General features: G+C 54.3%; 1 protein-coding gene across 7 annotated transcripts; it reads right to left on the bottom strand.

Annotated features, from left to right (window-relative positions):
• On the bottom strand, positions 1 to 17,538 carry FGR (FGR proto-oncogene, Src family tyrosine kinase). 7 transcript variants are annotated; one of them, XM_060140907.1, is made up of 13 exons: positions 17,350 to 17,538; positions 14,233 to 14,306; positions 9,052 to 9,284; positions 8,477 to 8,579; positions 7,561 to 7,659; positions 4,349 to 4,452; positions 3,956 to 4,105; positions 3,150 to 3,305; positions 2,874 to 3,053; positions 2,219 to 2,295; positions 1,828 to 1,981; positions 921 to 1,052; positions 1 to 812 (listed from the first exon to the last, which is right to left on the bottom strand). In XM_060140907.1, the coding sequence occupies exons 2-13, from the start codon at positions 14,250 to 14,252 to the stop codon at positions 604 to 606; spliced, it is 1,617 nt and encodes a 538-aa protein (XP_059996890.1). In that variant the 5' UTR covers positions 14,253 to 14,306; positions 17,350 to 17,538; the 3' UTR covers positions 1 to 603. The 7 variants fall into 7 exon arrangements, with proteins under 7 accessions (XP_059996890.1, XP_059996885.1, XP_059996888.1 ...); XM_060140902.1 differs by lacking the exon at positions 14,233 to 14,306 and adding an exon at positions 10,287 to 10,349 and having other exon boundaries at positions 17,350 to 17,481; XM_060140905.1 differs by lacking the exon at positions 14,233 to 14,306 and adding an exon at positions 10,287 to 10,349 and having other exon boundaries at positions 9,052 to 9,281; positions 17,350 to 17,481.
• Between the last annotated feature and the right edge of the window lie 533 nt (positions 17,539 to 18,071).

Below are 18,071 nucleotides of genomic sequence, written 5' to 3'. Positions count from 1 at the left end.
TTCATATTGTCACTTTTCTTATTTACAAAATCAGTAAACACACACATGATTCAGAGAGGGGATGAGCCCTCAGCAACACTCTCCTTCACCCTGGGCTTGGACCTCAGTCCTGGACTACAGAATCCACCCAGCAGGAAAGGGATCCGGCAAAGTCTTTCCCTCTCTTTGTAACTTACAGACATGAGAGAATTGAGTAGGAGGTGAATTCTGGGGGCCAGGACCAGGGTGGGATGACAGGGTAGGAAAGCAGGGACAGGAGATAAGTGAGGGAAAGGATATACAGTTTTATAAATAACTAGACAAGATCTGAGCATTTCTTTTGTGGGGGGAGTGCAGACAGGAAGACTAGAGGCATGCAGGGGCAGAAGTGGGAAGGGGAGAAATAGAGCTTGGGGCCAGAGTTGGTGAGGGGTTATCTCTGAGCCTTGATTTACCTCATCTTTAAAATGAATGGGTTGCCCTAGATGATGCCAAAAGCAACTTGCTTGCTCTGACATGCTAGGACTCTATAGGGTTCTAGGCCTGCGGGGCTTTGGGACCAGAGCCCTGGCAATTGGAAGGGCTGGTGAGCACCCCCAGAGAGGTGGTTGATGCCCAAACAGGCTATGTCTCATCCCCAGGCTGGTACTGGGGTTCTGTGGAGGTGAAGTAGTCCTCCAGGAAGGACTGCAGGTACTCGAAGGTAGGCCTCTCATCCGGGTCCAGACGCCAGGTCTGTTCCATGACCTCGTACAGGGATGCTGGGCAGCCTGTGGGGCACGGCATGTGGTAGCCATGCTCCACCTGTTCCAGCACTTCCCGTTTATTCATGCCTGGAGGGTGGGGCTCCGTCAGTCAGGGGGCTTAGCCCCTCCTGAAGAGGCAACCAGGAAGAAGCCCTTCCCATGACCACCCTTCCACCTCCCCACCTCCCAGCAAACCTGGGTAGGGGACTCGGCCCTTGGTGATGAGTTCAGTGAGCAGGATCCCAAAGGACCACACATCTGACTTGATGGTGAATCTGCCAAAGAGGGCAGCCTCTGGGGCTGTCCACTTGATGGGGAACTTGGTCCCTGGGGAGATTGGGGGAGAAGGGAAAGTTAGTGCAGAAATCCCTGGGGACAGCTGGATTAAGAGAATGGCATCTTTAGGACTGGAGACCCTAAGCACAGAGGTCTCTGGGCATAACAGAAAAGACCTGGTATCTAGCCAGCACTTGTTACTGTGTCTAGTATAGTACCGGGCACTTTATAAACATTGTAATAATTCCCATCATAATAATAGCTAACACTTGTATAGCCTTTACCATGTGCCAGGCACCATTTTAAGCGATTTACATGCATTAATTCAATTAACTTTCATGAAAACCCTGTGAGTTTTATTACTATTTTTTTTACTATTACTATTATTATCCCCATTGTGCAGAAGAGGAAAAGGTGGCACTGAGTAGTTAATAACTTGCCCAAATCACACAGCTTGTAAGTGTCTAGGATTCATACCCAGGCATTCTGGCTACAGCATTTCCCCTATTACACTCTATGGTCTTTCACTTGAGATTTATAGCAGTGCCTTGCACATAGTAGGTGCTTGATAAATATCTGTTGACTTACTGTTGTCTGAATATTTTCATTGAGAATTTTATCGTGAGAAAAGACAGCTCCCAGAGAGGTTAGGTGACTTGCCCAAGTCCACATGGTTGGTAAGTGGAGGAGCTGGGTTTGAACCCAGAGTTGCCTCTTACACTACATCAGAGTGGGAATGTCCCGGATGGTCTGCGGGAGTGTGGGGCCCCATGGCAGCCCCTTGGTGCACTGGGGAGCTCTTGGAAGGTGGGGTGAGGCAGGGCACCTTGATGGGGGTTGTATTCATCATCCTCAATGAGACGGGCCAGCCCAAAGTCAGCAATCTTGCACAGCAGCCGCTCCCCCACAAGGATGTTGGCTGCCCTCAGGTCTCGGTGGATGTAGTTCATGCGCTCCATGTAGGCCATGCCCTCAGCTACCTGGGGGCGAAGGTATAGAGAGATGGGAACACCATGGTTTGCGTGGGGGATCATTTGAAAAACGCACTTTCCAGACTGGGGCTCAAAGAGAGGGGCAGTGCCCTGCCTCAGGTCGCACAGATGATCCAGGGGGCTGGGGCTGCACTTCCAGGGGTAGGCTAGGCGTTTGAGGACACAGGGATTTGTGGAAAATAATAGGAGGGGCTCTGAGAGTTAAAGGCTGTTGGCCCAGTTTACCTGGGCTGCCATGTCCACCAGTTGGGGCAGCCTCAAATCCCAGCCCTCCCGGTCCTTGAGGAACTCCAGCAAGCTACCTGGGGAGGAGAACCCAAAAAATCAGCATCAAGACACTACTCCCAGCTCCAGGCTTGCCTTCTCTCTCTTGGCCCCGCCCCTCTCCATGACTCCTCTCACATAGTTTGACCCCATCCCTTGCTCCCAGGCCTCTCACCCTAGATCCGCCCCCGCTCAGGATTCTGCCAGGTGCCTCAACCCTTCACAGATCTCGCCCAGGCCCTACTCTCACAGACACCCTGATTCTGCCCACGTCTCATTTCTTCTCTTCCTCCATCTTCCCTAGACAAACCCCACTAAGACTCTGCCCCAGATCCTTTCCCATCACAGATCCCGCCTTCACTCGCCCAAGCTCCACCCACCAGCTGACCACCCACGAGGCTCCGCCCCCAGGCCGGGCCCGCCCCGTCTAACTTGGCCCCGCCCCCACTCCCAGCGCTCCTGTGTTTTCACTCATTCCGGCCCCTCACTCGGACCCTGCCCATTGTTCCTCGCCCCATCCCAAGTCGCCACCCAAGTTCCTCCCCCAGAGACACGCACCTTAACTTCGCCCCAAATCCCGCCCTTCCAGACTCCGCCTCATGACCCCGCCCCTCACCGTGGCACAGGAATTCTGTCACGATGTAGATGGGCTCCTCCGACACGACTGCGTACAGCTGCACCAGCTTGTCATGGCGCAGCAGCTTCATGATCTGCGCCTCCGCCAGGAAGGCCTTCGGGGACATGGTGCCCGGCTTCAGCGTCTTCACCGCCACCTTCGTGCTGCCGTTCCACATGCCTGTCGGGCGGAAAGGCTTGTCAGGACCGGCTCGCCGCCGTCCCAAGCCCTCGCCCCTGCCTCGGGCCCCGGCCCCCGCTCCCAGGACCTCCGTACCCAGCCACACATCCCCGAAGCAGCCGGTACCCAGCCGCCGCTCGAGCGCGATGGAGCTGCGGCTGATCTCCCAGGCGTCCTTGGCCAGGCCCAGCGTCTGCGGCTTCACGGTGGTGCAGGCCGCCGTGAGCAGGTGGCACAGCCCATCGTTCACCTCTGGGCAGTGGGGGATTGGGAGGTTGGAGGTCAAAGGCAGACCAGAATGGCCCACACATTCCTCACGCCATCCCAGCCCCCAAGATCAGTTATAAGGAACTAGGACACAGCTGAGGTCACAGGCCAGGGCAGAAGGCAACCTGGTCCACTGAGTAGGTGAACATGTTGGTGCCCAGGGAAGGAGGTGGCACCAGAGGGAGAGATGATCCCTGAAAGGATTGGGGGCCTTCGCATAAGAGGTGGCCTCCAGCTGGGCCTGACAGGTAGAAATGGATTTGGGAATTGCAGACAAAGGTGTGGACATGAAGCCCTCACCCTTCCACGGACCTATCCTTGGCCTAACCAACCAAAGCAGAAACCAGGCATGGATGCTAACCTTCCCCTCAACCCCACAGCCCATCCTCCAAGTCAGGTCCACTCAGTCTCCTACCCAGCTCAGACATGAGAGGGCATCGTTTGGCCATGGACAGCTTCATGCCTCAGTTTCCTCTGGAAACCTACAGAGCAGGATCTTGGGCTGGGAGCCCGGATATTTGGGTTCTAGTTCTGGTCCAGCCACTACTGCTTTGGGAGCCCCTTCTCTGGGCCTCAGTCTCAGCGGATTGGTTCAGGAATCTGAAGCACACGCCAGCCTTGAGGGCTGCCCTCACCCAGGTAGTGCTGCACCAGCTCCTGTACCGAGTCGAACTGAGCCCTCGTGGTGATGTAGTAGCCACCTGTGTCCAGCTTGCGGATCTTGTAATGCTTCACGTGATCGCCTCTGGCCTGGTCCCAATCCCGGATGGACAGGGAGTAGGCGCCTGTGGGCAAGGGTCACCTCTGGGCCAGCTTTCCTCGTCATCCCCAGTCTGGGAGCCCAGAGAGGCCCACAGGGCTGGGGACTCTGAGGTTGGATGGCCACATCCCCTGAACCCAGTCCCAGTTTACCTCTGCCCCTCCAACCCTGTCCCAGTCGTGGCCCTGTCCCAAGCCCCACCCCACGGCTCCTAGCCTCCCCCTAATGGCTAGGCTTCCCTGTTGTATGGTCAGTGGCACAGCCCCACCTTTGGTGGTCTCGCTCTCTCGAATGAGAAAGGCCCCCCGGGGGTTCCCCGGGGAGAGCAGCTGCCTCTCTGAGTCCTTCCTCCCGATCTTTCCAAAGTACCACCTGTTGGGAGGGCAGGCAAGAGTCAGATACACCCAGTTCAACCCCCAACCCAGCCTCCTGGGAAAAGTCACCTCAGTAGCCAAGATTCAGCCTGATTGGGAGGATCACAGAGAAGGCGAATGCAGAATGCCTGGTACACAGAAGGTGCCCAATAAAGGTTAGACTTCTCTCCGCTCTCTGGGTTTCTCTTGAATTTAAATTGCTAAACCCCGGTCATCAGTGACCTCATCAGGGTCCATCTCACTACCGCTCCTTCCATAGGCTCATTTACAGATGAGGAACTTGAAGCACAGAGAGGGGAACTGACCTGCCCACAGGGCTGGCTGATGAGCTCTACCTGAAATCCTTTGCCACCCACCCTACTTCTTTTCCCACCATCGCAGGCAGTCGCTCAGATTCCTCTCCCCGCACACATCTCAAACCCTTTCCTCATTTGTCGTCCAGATCGACACCCCTTCCTGCTTCTCTTCCCCTCCTTTTTTTCCCCCCTCGGCTGCACCTCGTGGCTTGTGGGATCTTAATTCCCTGACCAGAGATTGAACCCGGGCCACGACAGCGAAAGCGCCGAGCCCCAACCACTGGACTGACAGGGAACTCCCTCTTCCCCTCTTTTTGACGGCTGCTGCCCAGCTCTGACTGCTGCTTTTCCTCCACTCTCTTAAATCTGGATGTTGTTCTAAGTCTCTACTTCAACCTCAGACCTCAAGCATCCCTGCTGTCTCTTGGATATTCTTTCTGGGACTGAACTGTAGCCTGAAACCAACTGTGAGAGTACACTGGGAGAGTCGAGGTGACCGTAGGTGTCATAGAAGACTCAGATGTCGTTTGATCACTAAATTGGCCTGTGACCATCTTGGGCTGAATTAAAAGGAGCATAGTTTTCAAATCAAGGGAGGTGGCAGTCTCAGTGAACTCTGGGACTGTCAATCCATACCTGGGTACTACGCACAGTTTGGGGAAGAGGGGAAGGCATTGGCGAATAGCGTGTCCAGGAGGGCAGGCAGGGTGGGAAAGGAGAAACTGTTGAAGAACTATGCAGACAGAACACATTCCCAAGTTTTATCAATGCTCTGCCCCCACTCACACCCATGACATTAGCTACATCCTTAATAATTGACGTAATCATAACACCACTTATTTTGTGTCAGGCTCTGCTGATACAATATATGTATTCATACATATGAATGAATATATGTATTCATTTAATTCTTATAACAACACTGTGAAGTAGGTACTATTATTAACCCCCATTAGACAGACGAGAAAATTGAAATGCCTAGTGGTTAAGCAACTTACCCACAGCCACTCGACTCTTAAGCTGTGCTGCCGGAACAGGAACCCAAGCTGTCTGCTCTAGGGCATGCGCTCTTGACCACGACACTGTTCTTAACCATGACACTGCATGGAGTGCCTCTCTGAACTTCACAACACTGCCGCCGAGATGTGGACCCCCAAACCTCTCATCTTCTGCCTCATCACCTCTCCTCTCCTCCACGCCTCCTACCACCCTCTCCAGATGAAGGCCTCATCCCATTTGAGCTCAGGACCCCGTTCACTACCATCTGCTCAAGGACACCTCTCCCCCACCGACCAGCCCCCATCTGCAGCCTCTCCATCCCACCACCAGCCTCTACATATGCCCACATTTCTTCCTTCCCCAAAGGAAACCGTTCTAAGCTCTATCCTGCCATCAACATTCTGCTATATCTCTCACCTTCCTTCACTTGAAAAAGCACTTCACACTTGGGTCTCTACTTCCTCACCTCCCACTCCCTCCCAGGCTCTGCTGTCTGGCCTCCACCCCCACTTCACATGGAGAGATCTCTCACCAAGGTCACCCCCACTGCCAAATCCAGTGGCAGCCTCTGACACTCCCTCTCTTGTTTCCTGAAACCTCCCCTCCACCCTCTTGGCTGTTCTGACTTAGCCTGGCCTGGTTTTCCAACAGCTCTTTCCAAAGTTGGGTCCTAGGGCCAATCTCTTTCTCACTCTTCTCCCTCTTCCTTCACTCCCCTGTGCAGCTCTATTTATCGTCTCCACTCTGAAGAGTCCTGCCACCCCAGCCCAGGTGTGCCCTCTGCAGGAGCCACAGCAAACAAACTAAGGAGCCTTAGTTCCAATGAGAATAAGATGCCCCTTCCTCTGGGCTAATTCAGGGGCATGGCTTGGCATGGGCTGGGCACCTCGCATACAAAGCACAACCTAATCTAATTGCTGGCCGTCTCTTCCATGTGGGTGTTCCTCTCCACGAATTCAACCTAACAAGCTCGCTCATGTATCTGTGCCTGCTCCTGTGTTCCCCACTTTAGCAAATGGCACCCACTCAGTTCCTCAGGAAGGTTTTGGGTCACCCTGGATTCCTCCCACTCCCCATAGCCCAATGGCAACTCAGTCGCCAAGTCCTGGTGACTCCCATTCTGCCGTCTCTCCAATCTTTACTTTTCCCATATATGTATGTATACATGAGGCTAGATAAAGAGTTTTTATGAGCCTCAGTTTCCTCATCTGTAAAATGGGACAATAATAATATCCATAGTGTTACTGTGAGAATTAAATGAACCTAGATAGGTAAAGTATCTGTCATAGTATCTCAATTACATCAAGATACTCCATAAATGATACTTGCCTGATTCCTTAATAGAATTAATTCTAAGTAATGCCCCCTTCCATCTGTTTAGCACTTTACAATTTTTTTTAAAGTTCATACACTGCTGTTATCTCCGAGAGGCTCTATATACATAATGCTTAGCAAATGTAGCCAGACTATCTGGGTTCAAATACCAGCTCCACCTACTTACTAGCCATGTGAACTGGGCAGGATATTTAATTTCTCTGTGCCTCAGTTTCCTCATTTGTAAAATAGGATTCTATTAGTTTCTAACTTTGTTAATGCACAGGAAGCACTTTGAATAGTGTCCAGAACATAGTACATGCTAGATAATATTTACTTACTCTTAGTGTCATCATTATTATCCTCACAAAGATCTTACAGAATTACAGGTAAGGAGACAGGCTCAGAGTAGAGCTGTGACTTGCCCAAGAGGTGGCCTTGAGTCTGGACTCCAGGGTCCTGTCTGTAAGGCTGGCCTCCCCCCAACCCCTACTTACTCTTCAGCCTGGATGGAGTCCACAGGGGCCACGTAGTTGCTGGGAATGTAGCCAGTTTGTCCAGAGCTGAGGGACCGAGCCTCCCACCAGTCACCCTCGCTGAAGGCACAGAACAGGCGGCGTCGTTGGCAACCCAGCCCCTGGGGCACCATGGGGCCAGGCAGGGTCACGCCAGGGATCAGGTGGACACTGGCCCTGCCAACCCCTCACCTTGGGTACACACCCTCCCCAAGGCTTTCGTCTGTTCTGCCCCAGCCACTGCAGCTGCCCCGGGAGCTTCTCCCTGCTGAAGGAATATGTCTGGGGACATCTGGGCCTCCTGGCTTTCTTTTCTGACACTTCAGCTGGGCTGGGGTTTGGGCGGGCAGTGGACAGCTAACTAGGTCACTTCTCCATTAAAAACCCCTCCAATGGCTATATTTCCTTCTTGATAAAATCCAGACTCCTCAAGATGGCTTAAAGAGCCCTGCAGAATCTGCTCCCACCCACCTCTCCAGGATCTGCTCTCTCTGTTCTGCACTTCATACTTTATGACCCACCTATACTGAACCACTTGGTGGTTTCCAGAAGTCATCATTTAGTTTCGTTCTCTCTAGTTTCATTCTCTCTCGCTCTCTCTTCCTTTTTTCTCACCCCTTCTTTCAATGTCTATTCATTTTTCTAGTCTCAGCTTAGAAATCCCTTCCAGAAAGCCTGCCCTGATCACTACTACCCTGGAGACCATGGCTGGTGTTCTTTCTGTGCCCATAGTTCCTCAGGCTTCCCCTACATAGTAGCAACCACCCCGGCCTGTGATTGTCAAGTATCCCTCCCCAGCTAGGCTAGAGCTTTCTGAGGACAAGGAGCAGGCAGGATTCCTCTCTGGGTCCTGCTCCCGGTCTAGGCCGTGTCCTGAGCTGGTGGCCTGATCACTTACATGTTGTTCAGGATGTGGAACTTCTCGCCCTTGGCGAAGGTGAGGTCATCCTCTGTTCGGGCCTCATAGTCATAAAGGGCGATGAACAGGGTCACCCCAGTCCCTGCAGAGTCAGGGCTACTCATCAGGGGGCACCACAGGGGCTGCACCCCCAGAGTCCTGTTCCACAGCCAGGCACTATGCCTCCCCACTGCTGCAGTGCACTGGCTCGCAAAGGTCTTTGGAATGCAGTGGATTTCTGCTTTGGACGTGGATTCAGGACACACACCTTCAAGCCCATCCCTCCTCCCTTGGGGGCTCCCTGGGGAGTCGCTTCTGCTCTCCCCCACCAAGCAGACTTCCCACCGGCATCTGTCATCAGAGTCCTTCTCTCAGACTGGGAACAGAACTATGTCTCCCCCTCAGACTGGGGTTTCTGAAGGTAGGGCTGTACATACTCCCTCAGACTGTGCGCTAAAAGCAGGGCCGTGTCTCCCAAATCATAATGGAGGCTCCTGAGGGCAAGTCCAAGTCTCTCCGTCCCCTAGGTCCTGCCAGGGTCCAGTCAGTGCCTGACTCCAGCCCATTGGACTCACCTGAGATGCCCCTGATGGTGCCCCCATTGAGGAAGGCGGGGCTGGCGGGCTGAGGGGAGAAGTGGTTGTAGTTGGGGATATGGGCGAAGGAGGATGCAGGCCGGCCCTGAGTAGGGGCAGGGCCACAGCAGTCTGCAGCCCCGTAGCCCCTGAAGTCCTCTTCCAGGCCACCATCCTCCTTGGGCCCCGGCTCCAACTTCTTGCAGAACACACAGCCCATTCCACGTGCCCTGCTACAGAACGGGGGCATGCTTCACTTGGGGCCCCTGCCAGATATGCCACCCTAGGCACACATGCACGCACACTTGCACACACACACTCACGCAGGCATGCAGCTTCCTCTCTCAGGCCTGGAGTAGGGGGTGTCCTCCCTAGTGAGGGATAGAGGTGGGGCAGGGCCACCGTTGCGTCCACCCCCCAAGCTGCCTTAGTGTGTGTGGAGAGAGTATGTGTCTCCTCCACGGGGCTGGTTTTCTGCTTCACGATGTTGCTGTGTTCATTTACATATTTTTGCCTCCTAGTGCTTCAATGTGTTGGGTTTCCGTGACTCCGTCAGAGTGCTTGTGTGTGTATCTCTGAGTATTTGTGAGTTTGCTGGTGTGTGTGTGTGTGTGTGTGTGTGTGCAGCCTTTTGTGAATGTCTGCGTCTGTGTGTGTATGTGAGTGTGTGTATGAGTGTGTGTATGTTTATTGCATGTGATGACTCTGTGTGTTCATGTCTGTATGAGTATTACGTATGCATGTGTTTCTGTGTGAGCGTGCATGTGCGTGCCTGTGTGTGTGTGTGTGTGTGACTGTGCATGCAGGTGGGTGTGTGTGAGTGGGTGCCTCTGTATCTGTGTGTCACGTCTGTGTGCATAGCCCTGAGTGGGAGTATTTGTGCCTGTCTGCGTGTGTGTATCTGTGTGTGTAGGTCTGTGTAAGTAGGTGTGCATGTCTCTGTGGGTATGTGTGTGTCTCTGTGTGTGTGTGCATGTCTATGTATCAATGTGTGGTTGTGTGTAAGTGTGTGTGAGGGCTGTGGAGCTTCCCTGCAGAGGGGGATCAAGGCCATTTCCTGTCGTGGGTCCAGCCTCTGGCCTTTCAAGCTGCCTCATTCCGGCTCCCCCATCTGTTACCTAGCAACAGGGTCCTTGTAGGAGGAGGGGGCTGTGAGGAATTGTGGGGCCCAGAAAGGCCACCCCTACCCCATTTCCTGACCCTGAGAGCCCTCAGTCCCCATTCCTCCCACTCACCGCTCAGGCCCCTACTCCTGGGTCAGTGGGGCTGCGGCATGGTCCTTGGGAGGGGCCAGAGACCTGAAGGCGAGACAGAGGACACGGAAGGTGAAGTCTCTGCCAGTGTTCCTGCAGCCAGATGCCGGCGCCTGTCCCCTCCGGGAAGCCAGGGGGCCCGGGCTCGGCCCTAGCGTGCCTTCTGCCTTCATTTTCCTTCCCACAGCCCCGGCTCACTTATACATCCACCCCCAGACAGGACACGCCACCACACCAGCCCTCTCGCACTCATATCCACCTGACACACCAACACATAGAGTAGCACCCATGGCAGCACACCGTCACACACCGGTACTCACAGCGCACACTTGCATGAGTGTGCTCACCAGCACTGCCACACACCAACAAAACTGACTCTCACACGAGCCCAGGCTCTGATGCATGGTAGCACACACAGGCACACACACGCCACAGGCTGCCTCTCAGGCTAACAGACTCGTACACTCACACACTCGTACCTTTGGGTTAGACTCATGTCTCTAATAGGATTTTGTCAAGCCCTGCTCAGCTCACTACAGGCCTCTGGTCACTGTCTCCTAAAAACAAGCCCAGCCTCCGGGCGCTGCCTCTGTTCCCACCCTGGGCTGGGTAAACCCTGGCAACCCCAGGACTATATCTGGTAGCTGAGTGCAGGTGGACACCTACCTCCAGAGCTTGTTCTTATCCCCACATCAGGGGAAGGCCCAGGTCAGAAGCCAGAGCCACCAGGGTCCCTTGGGGAACCCCTAAGTGAGCCAAGCCTTTGTGTCCTCTGAGCGACACGGCAGGCAGGTCATTGAGCAAGGGCTCTCCACGCCCCTCCAGAAACTCTGCCACTGCAACACTCAGAGAGGAACTGCTGGGGAGAGGGCTCGGTTTCCTCAGATATGAGATATGAGAGGGTTCTCCAACCCAGTGAACCCTGATTTCTCCCAGAGGTGCCCAAGGATCCTTGGGACAGGTGCCCGGTCTTGCTTTTCTCAACTCCCAAGTCCAGTTCCCTTTATGGATAGCCTGCCCCCTCTTCTCTATGGGTCCTGCCCCTCCTACCCAGCACTACTCACCTCTTCCAGGAAGCCTTCCTGGATCCACTGGATCCAGCTGCTTAGCTGATGGCTCTGTCACATCAGTGCCCTGACTCCCACTCTAGACCCACCAGCCTGTCTCATGCTCCACTGTAACCATTCTCCCGTGTGTGTGTGTGTGTGTGTGACACCCATGTGGTGAGCTGTGAAGCAGGCTGTGGTTTGAGCCCCAAAATAGGCCCTGTTCACCAAGCCATTGCCGAGATCTTCACCTCAGGACCCCTCCCCTGGGGTGAAGCCACTGTCTGAAGGGCTACAGGGCTGGTTAGACTCAGGGAGAGAATAGACGTGGAGGTGGGGGGCATCTAGAGCTAAGGCAGGGGATTTCAGGCACTGAGGAAACAGATGGGGGTAAGATGAAAACAAAGGTTATAGGGTGAGAATGGAGGTCTTCTCACAGGAAGACACATTGCACGTCTCAAACAACACAGAGCCCTGCACGCAGGTCCACACGGCCCTCCCGACACCTTCTCAGACGCACACACGTCACCTCAGCTACACGCAGCGCCTCACACAGAGACTCTGAGCTCCTCTGTACAGATTCACAGATGCAGACATCTGTGAATACACACACACCTTCAGCCCTCACCCATCTACACACACACACACACACACACACACACACACACACACACAGCCTCTCCCAAAGAATAGCATATGGAGGATTTATAGCACTTCCTCTGTGCCAGCCACTGCATTCAACGCTTTATATATATATATTACCTCATTTTATTCTCACGACAACTCTACGAGGTAAGTATTATAATTATTGATAAGGCGACTGAGGCACAGAGAGGTTTAGAAACTTGCCCAAGGTCACACAGATGATGTATCCCGGCATTTGGTTCCAGGATCTGAACCACTTCTCTCCATTGCCTGGTCACAGACACAGATGATTACAGCCATTCCTGCAAGCATGCACAGGTGCACAGAGCCCCCAGAGGGAAACCCAGAGATATATGTAGCTCCCCCATCCCTGAGTCACAGACCCACACAGAGCTCCCCTCTGTAAGAGATACAAACTTATACAACCTCTTGGGTCCCCACTTAGATACAATGCGGCCACTTCCAACAATACACAGGTACCTGTTACCACAATGTTTTCAAATCAGCCTAAGGGGAGCCCAGAATTCTGCATGCCTGGAGTGGAACGTGGGTTCAGAAACTGTCAGCTTCCGAGAAGGAGGCGGAAGGCTCTATGGGCTTAGGGAGAGCCCTGGCAAGGCGGCGGGGGCAGGGGTGAGGGTATCCTGGTATACTGACTTAAAAGAAAAGGGGGGAAAAGGACCCTGATTTGTAGCAGTTGCTGATTTCCATGGTGTAAATATTCCCACCATGGCTGATTTCAAGTTACTGAAGTGACTTCCTGAACGCTGGGCTGGAAAGAGATTCGCAGAATCAGCTCCCAAGAGCCAGTACCAGCTAGCTAGCTCCAGCATATCACTGCCAGAAAGAAACAAAGAGAAGAGACAAACAGACAGAAATGAGAGGTAGAGAGACAGAGAGGGACAGAGACGGAGAAAGAGAGAGGCAGAGACAGAGAACTAAAGAGCTAAAGCTAGGAAAAAGAGAAAGGGAGCAGGTAGGGTCCTCTCTGCTTGGCATCTGCATGAAAATAGCCCCCCAGGATTCTGTCCTCACCTAGGTCTGATCTCAACTACCAGCCACCAATTCCTAGGAGGGTAATTTGACTTCCTAAAAGTCTGGGGTGGGGGGGCAATGACTATTAGTTTTAAAATGCTAATTTATTAAACACCTACTCAGTGCCTGACATTGTGCCAAGCAATTCCCATGATTGATCTCATTTAGTGACCCTATGAGGTAGGTTTTATTTTTACCCCTATTTTACAGATAAAGAAGCTGAGTCACAAAGGTGTTAAATAACTTCCGTAGGATTAGCTACATAGCAAGTAAGGGGAAGCTAAAATGCAACCCCAATCAATTTGGCTCCAAAGCCCGTCATAAGCGATGTTGTATTTTGAAGTCCTTGTGAAAGCAATAACGTATGTACCTTAATGAGCACCTACAGTATGCCAGGCCCTGTGCTACATGCCCTGAATTCTCATTACAGCCCAGCGAGGGGAAGTGACCTGCCCAGGGTCTCTCAGGCAATCACTGATTTTCATAGCTCTTAGAATCTGAGTCCAGGTCTCTCTTTTCTCAGCGCTGATCTAGGCTGCCTGCTAACACCAGAAAGGCACTAGCTCAGAGAACGGCTACAAGTGTTCTGGTCACTGCAGGGAGTTGAGTCTGTTAATAAACATGCCTCTTGAACATCTGGTTGACAGGAGTTGGTTTCCAAAGTCTGATCTGGATCAAAATCAGGTTGTGGATGTCAGAGCTGAGGTCCAGTCCTGGACCATGTTGTTCCCACCTTCAGCATCTCCCTCTGTGTGGTCCTACCCAGCTCTGGGGCTTTGGGCGAATAATGTGAGCCCTCTGAGCCTCAGTTTTTGCATCTGTACCTTCTGTGCAGTTATTGGGAAGGCTCTTGCCCAGTGTGGCTGAGTGAGGCTGAGAACCATATGCTAGAATGACCCCAGGGACCATTTATCAGTCTACCTCCCTCTTGTGTGTAGGGGGAAGTCACTTGCTGGAGGTCAAACAGCCAGACAGGGGATTCAAAGCCAGGATTATTAATTTGGGTCCAGAGTTCTGTTCCCGGCTATGCTCTCCAAAGCCTGAGCAGGAGGTCATGCTGTCCCTGACTGGTGAATGTCATATTTCCTACCCAGCTCCTGGCCAACTGATCACACCACCCCTGCCATATGGCAGCTGGCCACCCAGCAGGGAACCTGCCTCCCTCCCACCCCTACTCCTGGACATAGGAGCCCCAGGCTCACCCATCTTCCTTGAGGTCCATACTTGCCAACGCCACATCAGGGCTTTGATGGAGACACAGGACGTCCTGTGGGATCTGAAGACAGATTTCGCCTCAAATTCTACCCTGCCTGACAACTAGCTTGAGACATTGGGCAAGTCAGTTCACTTCTCTCTGAGCTGCAGTTCCTTCACCTAGAAAACAGGAATCTAAATCTCTACCTCATGGGGTTGCTTCTGCGCATCAACTGCAGTCAAGCCCCTGAAAGCACAGGGCACTCAGTAGTTGCTCAGTGAACTTTCACTTCTGTTCCCTTCCCTTGAGGAAGCCCCCTCTGAGGCTGAGGGAGGAGGAGCGGCAAGGCTGAGAAGAAAGAGAAGTGCTCTGGGTGCGGCGGGAGGGCTGAGCTGACCCAGCTGCCTGGGGGATTTCACCATAAGGGAACTGGGACTGAACAGCAGCAGGAAACCACCATCCAGCAAGAGTTCCGGCTCCTCCTCAGGGCTCTGGGCTGGCCAGGAGCAGGCCCAAGTCTCAGCCCCGCTGCACACCGTCCCTCGCCAAGGCCTGACACCCCTGATGAATGCTTCCACCCCTCACTGGGACCCTCCACCCCTCACTGGCTCTAGTGCCCTTACTGCGCCCTCATCTCCCTCACTGAGGCCCTCGCCTCTCATAGGACCTCCAACCATCTCGCACCATTCCTGCTTGAGGCCTTACCACCCCCAGCCCTGAACACCCAGGGGCTGAGGCCATACCAGAGTCTGACTCTGCCACCCGTAGGGCCAGGTGCCTGCAGGGGGGAGAGGGGCCACACTCACTTTCCCCTCCACATGGCCCTGAGGGCGTCAGCTGAATTTCCTCCATTTCTTGTGGGTAAAGGTGGTTTCTCATCTGTTGCTGAAAACCTACTCATTAGCCTCTAAAATAGGGGTCTTGAGGGAATGGAGATTCTTGGGGGATGGGAGCCATGGGTGGTCCAGGGGGAGCTGAGGGAACAGGAGCCTAGATTCCACTGTGTGGCCAGACTTCCCCGGGGTCCCATGGTAGCCCAGCCTGGTCTGCTCTGTGCAGGAAGGGCCCTGGCTCCTCCTTCCCCAGTTCTGGGGTCTCCCTACCCATCCTCCCAAAAGTCTGGCCACTTCCTTTGCCACGTCAGCCCCAGGTGGCTGCAGAGAACACCCAAACACCCACACATATGTTCACATGCCCATGCTCATTCACTCAAAGCCCAAAGCACATCCACAGACACTCTCTACCCTCACTCACCACTTCACACCCACTGGGGAGCAGGTGCCAGCCATGAAGCCCAGGAACCCCATACCTTCTTCCATCACACCCCTCCTCACCCGCTCCCCCCTCCAGAGGGCTACGTGGGATTTGGTAGGGTTCGTGGGGAACGCCGGCCTCATCTCTGGCTACTTCCTTCACCACATCAGGGACGGGATGCCCTGGACTCTGGGTCTCTACTGCTAGCCTGTCAGTCCTTCACTCCCAAACCTCCATCTTCCCATCTTAGAAGTGGGAACACAGCCCTGCTCTCCCACCACCATACACAGATGGAAGGATGCCAAAGGACTCAGGGATCACTGGTTTCAATAAAATGAAGTTTCCATAAAACTCATATTGAACTTTGTATTATTTGGAATTGAGAACGGCAAAACTTGCTGACAAACCAGTGCTTATACCATGAACATAAACACAAAAAATAGCAAAAAAAGGGGGGGCAGGGGTGTGGGGGACATATCTCAAACCTGCTGACTTTCCCAGTATGGGGCCTCAACAGACCCACAAACATTTATTTCACTAGAAGTCAGCTGTGTGCTGGTTCCTGGAGGCCCTGTCAGGCTTTTTGGTCCCGCTCCATGCTTTTGGGAAAGTGAAGGGGTGATAAGTCTTAACCCCTCCAGCACACTGGGCAAAAACTGCTTTTTGCACCTGGTTCTCATGACTGGGGATAAGGTGGGGGATGGGAGCTGGGTAGGGGCAGAGATAATGTCCTACATAATTCAAATGAGGAAAATGAGGCCCAGAGAAGCCCCATAACTTGCCTAAAGTAACACAGCAATCAAGGTCCCAGTCTGGCTAAGTCCCTGAGAATGCAGATTCCCCACCTCAGGATCCCTGAACACTGAGCATCATTGCCTTACTCCTCTGTCCCGCAGGCCGCCCTCGACTGAGGACCCAAAATGGGGGGGGGCGGGGAGGGGACCAAAGCGGGCACCGCGGGCGTTGAGTCCTGCTGCAGCCAAGCGCTGGGCTCGGTCTCTCCGCCCTCTTGTTGCCATGGAGACAGCCCCTCCCTGCAATCGCGGTCAAAGGCAGGATTTCCGTCGGGGCGGCCAGCAATTCCCGGATCCCGAGAGGAACGTGGACCGAGACCGCCACCGCGGGCCAGGAGGGGGCACCCAGAGAGGCCCATCCCTGCCGAGGGCGGGGACTTCCCCAGGAAACGGGAACCCACGCCTCCAGCAAGTTGAAGGAGTCCCCTAGCCAACCGGGACCCGCCCACCTGTGCTGGGCGGGAGAGTCTAGGGGGCTGCAGCGTGGCAGCCTCCCCTCCCTTCCCAGCTACAGACTTCGCCCCCAACTTCTGCCGATTCCGGATAGGGGGACTTTCTGGACCACCGGAATTGCGCCCCACGTTCTGCGTCCTCCAGAAATGGTTCTCCTTGACCCCTTTCTGGCAAACTCCCTCACCTGATTCTCCCAGGCCCCCCAAATAGTAGTTCCTCTCTTCCAGACGCCTCAGCTTCTCCCCAAATTCTCGCTTTCAAGGTTCCCAGGCCCTTGTGGGGGTCCCCTCAGTTTCCCTCCCCCGACTCAGCCCCTTTCCCAAATTCTATCTCTACAGGTTCCCTCCGTTTTCCCCACCAGACCATTTTGGGGGGTCCTTTTAGTTTACTTTCCCCATATTCCCTCATCGCCCTCCCCAAATTTTACCGGTTTCACTCTCCAGGCCTCCTCAGTTTTCCTTTTCAGGCTCTTTTCAGAGCGGGGTCGCTTTGGCCTTCAACTCCCTCAGCAATCCTCCCCAAGTTCACGTCCCCCCACTCCCCAGCAACCCGGACCCTGGGGCCTAGGGCGGGCTGGGGGCGGGGCACCGCCTGCCCCTCCAGCCCCACCTGACTGCACCTACCTGGTCCCAGGGGACACCGCTTCTGACCGACCCCGGGGCTAGCCAGCCGGGGCTCCCAGCAGCCACAAGTACCGACGGGGGTGGGGGCGAGAAAACTGGGGTGCTGCCCGCCTCTGACCGCCGCCCCCTCTGGGCAGAGAGGAGGAAGCAGCCTCGGACTTCTCTTATTGCAGCCGCAGCGGCGCGGTGGCGGTGGCGACGGGGAGAACTTGCAGTCACGCCCCAGCCCCAAGCCAGCTGCCCGCAGCGGGGAGGGGCCCTCAAATCCCAGGCCCTCCCGCCCCCATTTCCCACCTTCCCCCGGGTTACCGCGGCTCGGCTTTCCCAGGCCTCCCCCTGCACCCTGGCTCCTGTCCCCAGACCTGAACCCCCAGCACAACCTTCCCAAGACCCCCTCCAAAGGGGCAGGTTCCTCACACCCAGAAGCACCTGCTCTTTTAAAATCATGGCATTTGAGGTCAAGAGGGGTTTTTCTCTATCACTGCCCCACCCCCCTTCTGCAGCTGAGAAAACTGAGGACAAGATGCGGACAGACCTTAACCCAAATTCTCACAGCCAGTTGACCTCACACTGCTGTCACCAGGGCCACTTCGGATCCAGTCACCACACCTTGCCATCCTTGGGGACTGAGCGCCGTGGAGGCGGGGATCTAGGACAGTGGGGAGCAGCAGAAGACCCTTCTCTTAGGAAACTGCTTTTCAGAGGATCAGTCACTGGGCTAC

Source organism: Lagenorhynchus albirostris, chromosome 2, assembly GCF_949774975.1.
Source record: "Lagenorhynchus albirostris chromosome 2, mLagAlb1.1, whole genome shotgun sequence".
NCBI classification, from domain to species: Eukaryota; Metazoa; Chordata; class Mammalia; order Artiodactyla; family Delphinidae; genus Lagenorhynchus; species Lagenorhynchus albirostris.
This window is presented reverse-complemented; position numbering and strand designations above follow the sequence as displayed.

Coding starts and splice junctions, on each gene's coding strand:
- FGR (XM_060140907.1), bottom strand. CDS start 14,252: ATGGACCTCAAGGAAGATGG. Junction 7,660..8,476: donor TTCCACATCCTGAACAACAT/GTAAGTGATCAG, acceptor CTGTGCCTTCAG/CGAGGGTGACTGGTGGGAGG. Junction 4,453..7,560: donor GACTCCATCCAGGCTGAAGA/GTAAGTAGGGGT, acceptor CCCTCCCAACAG/GTGGTACTTTGGAAAGATCG.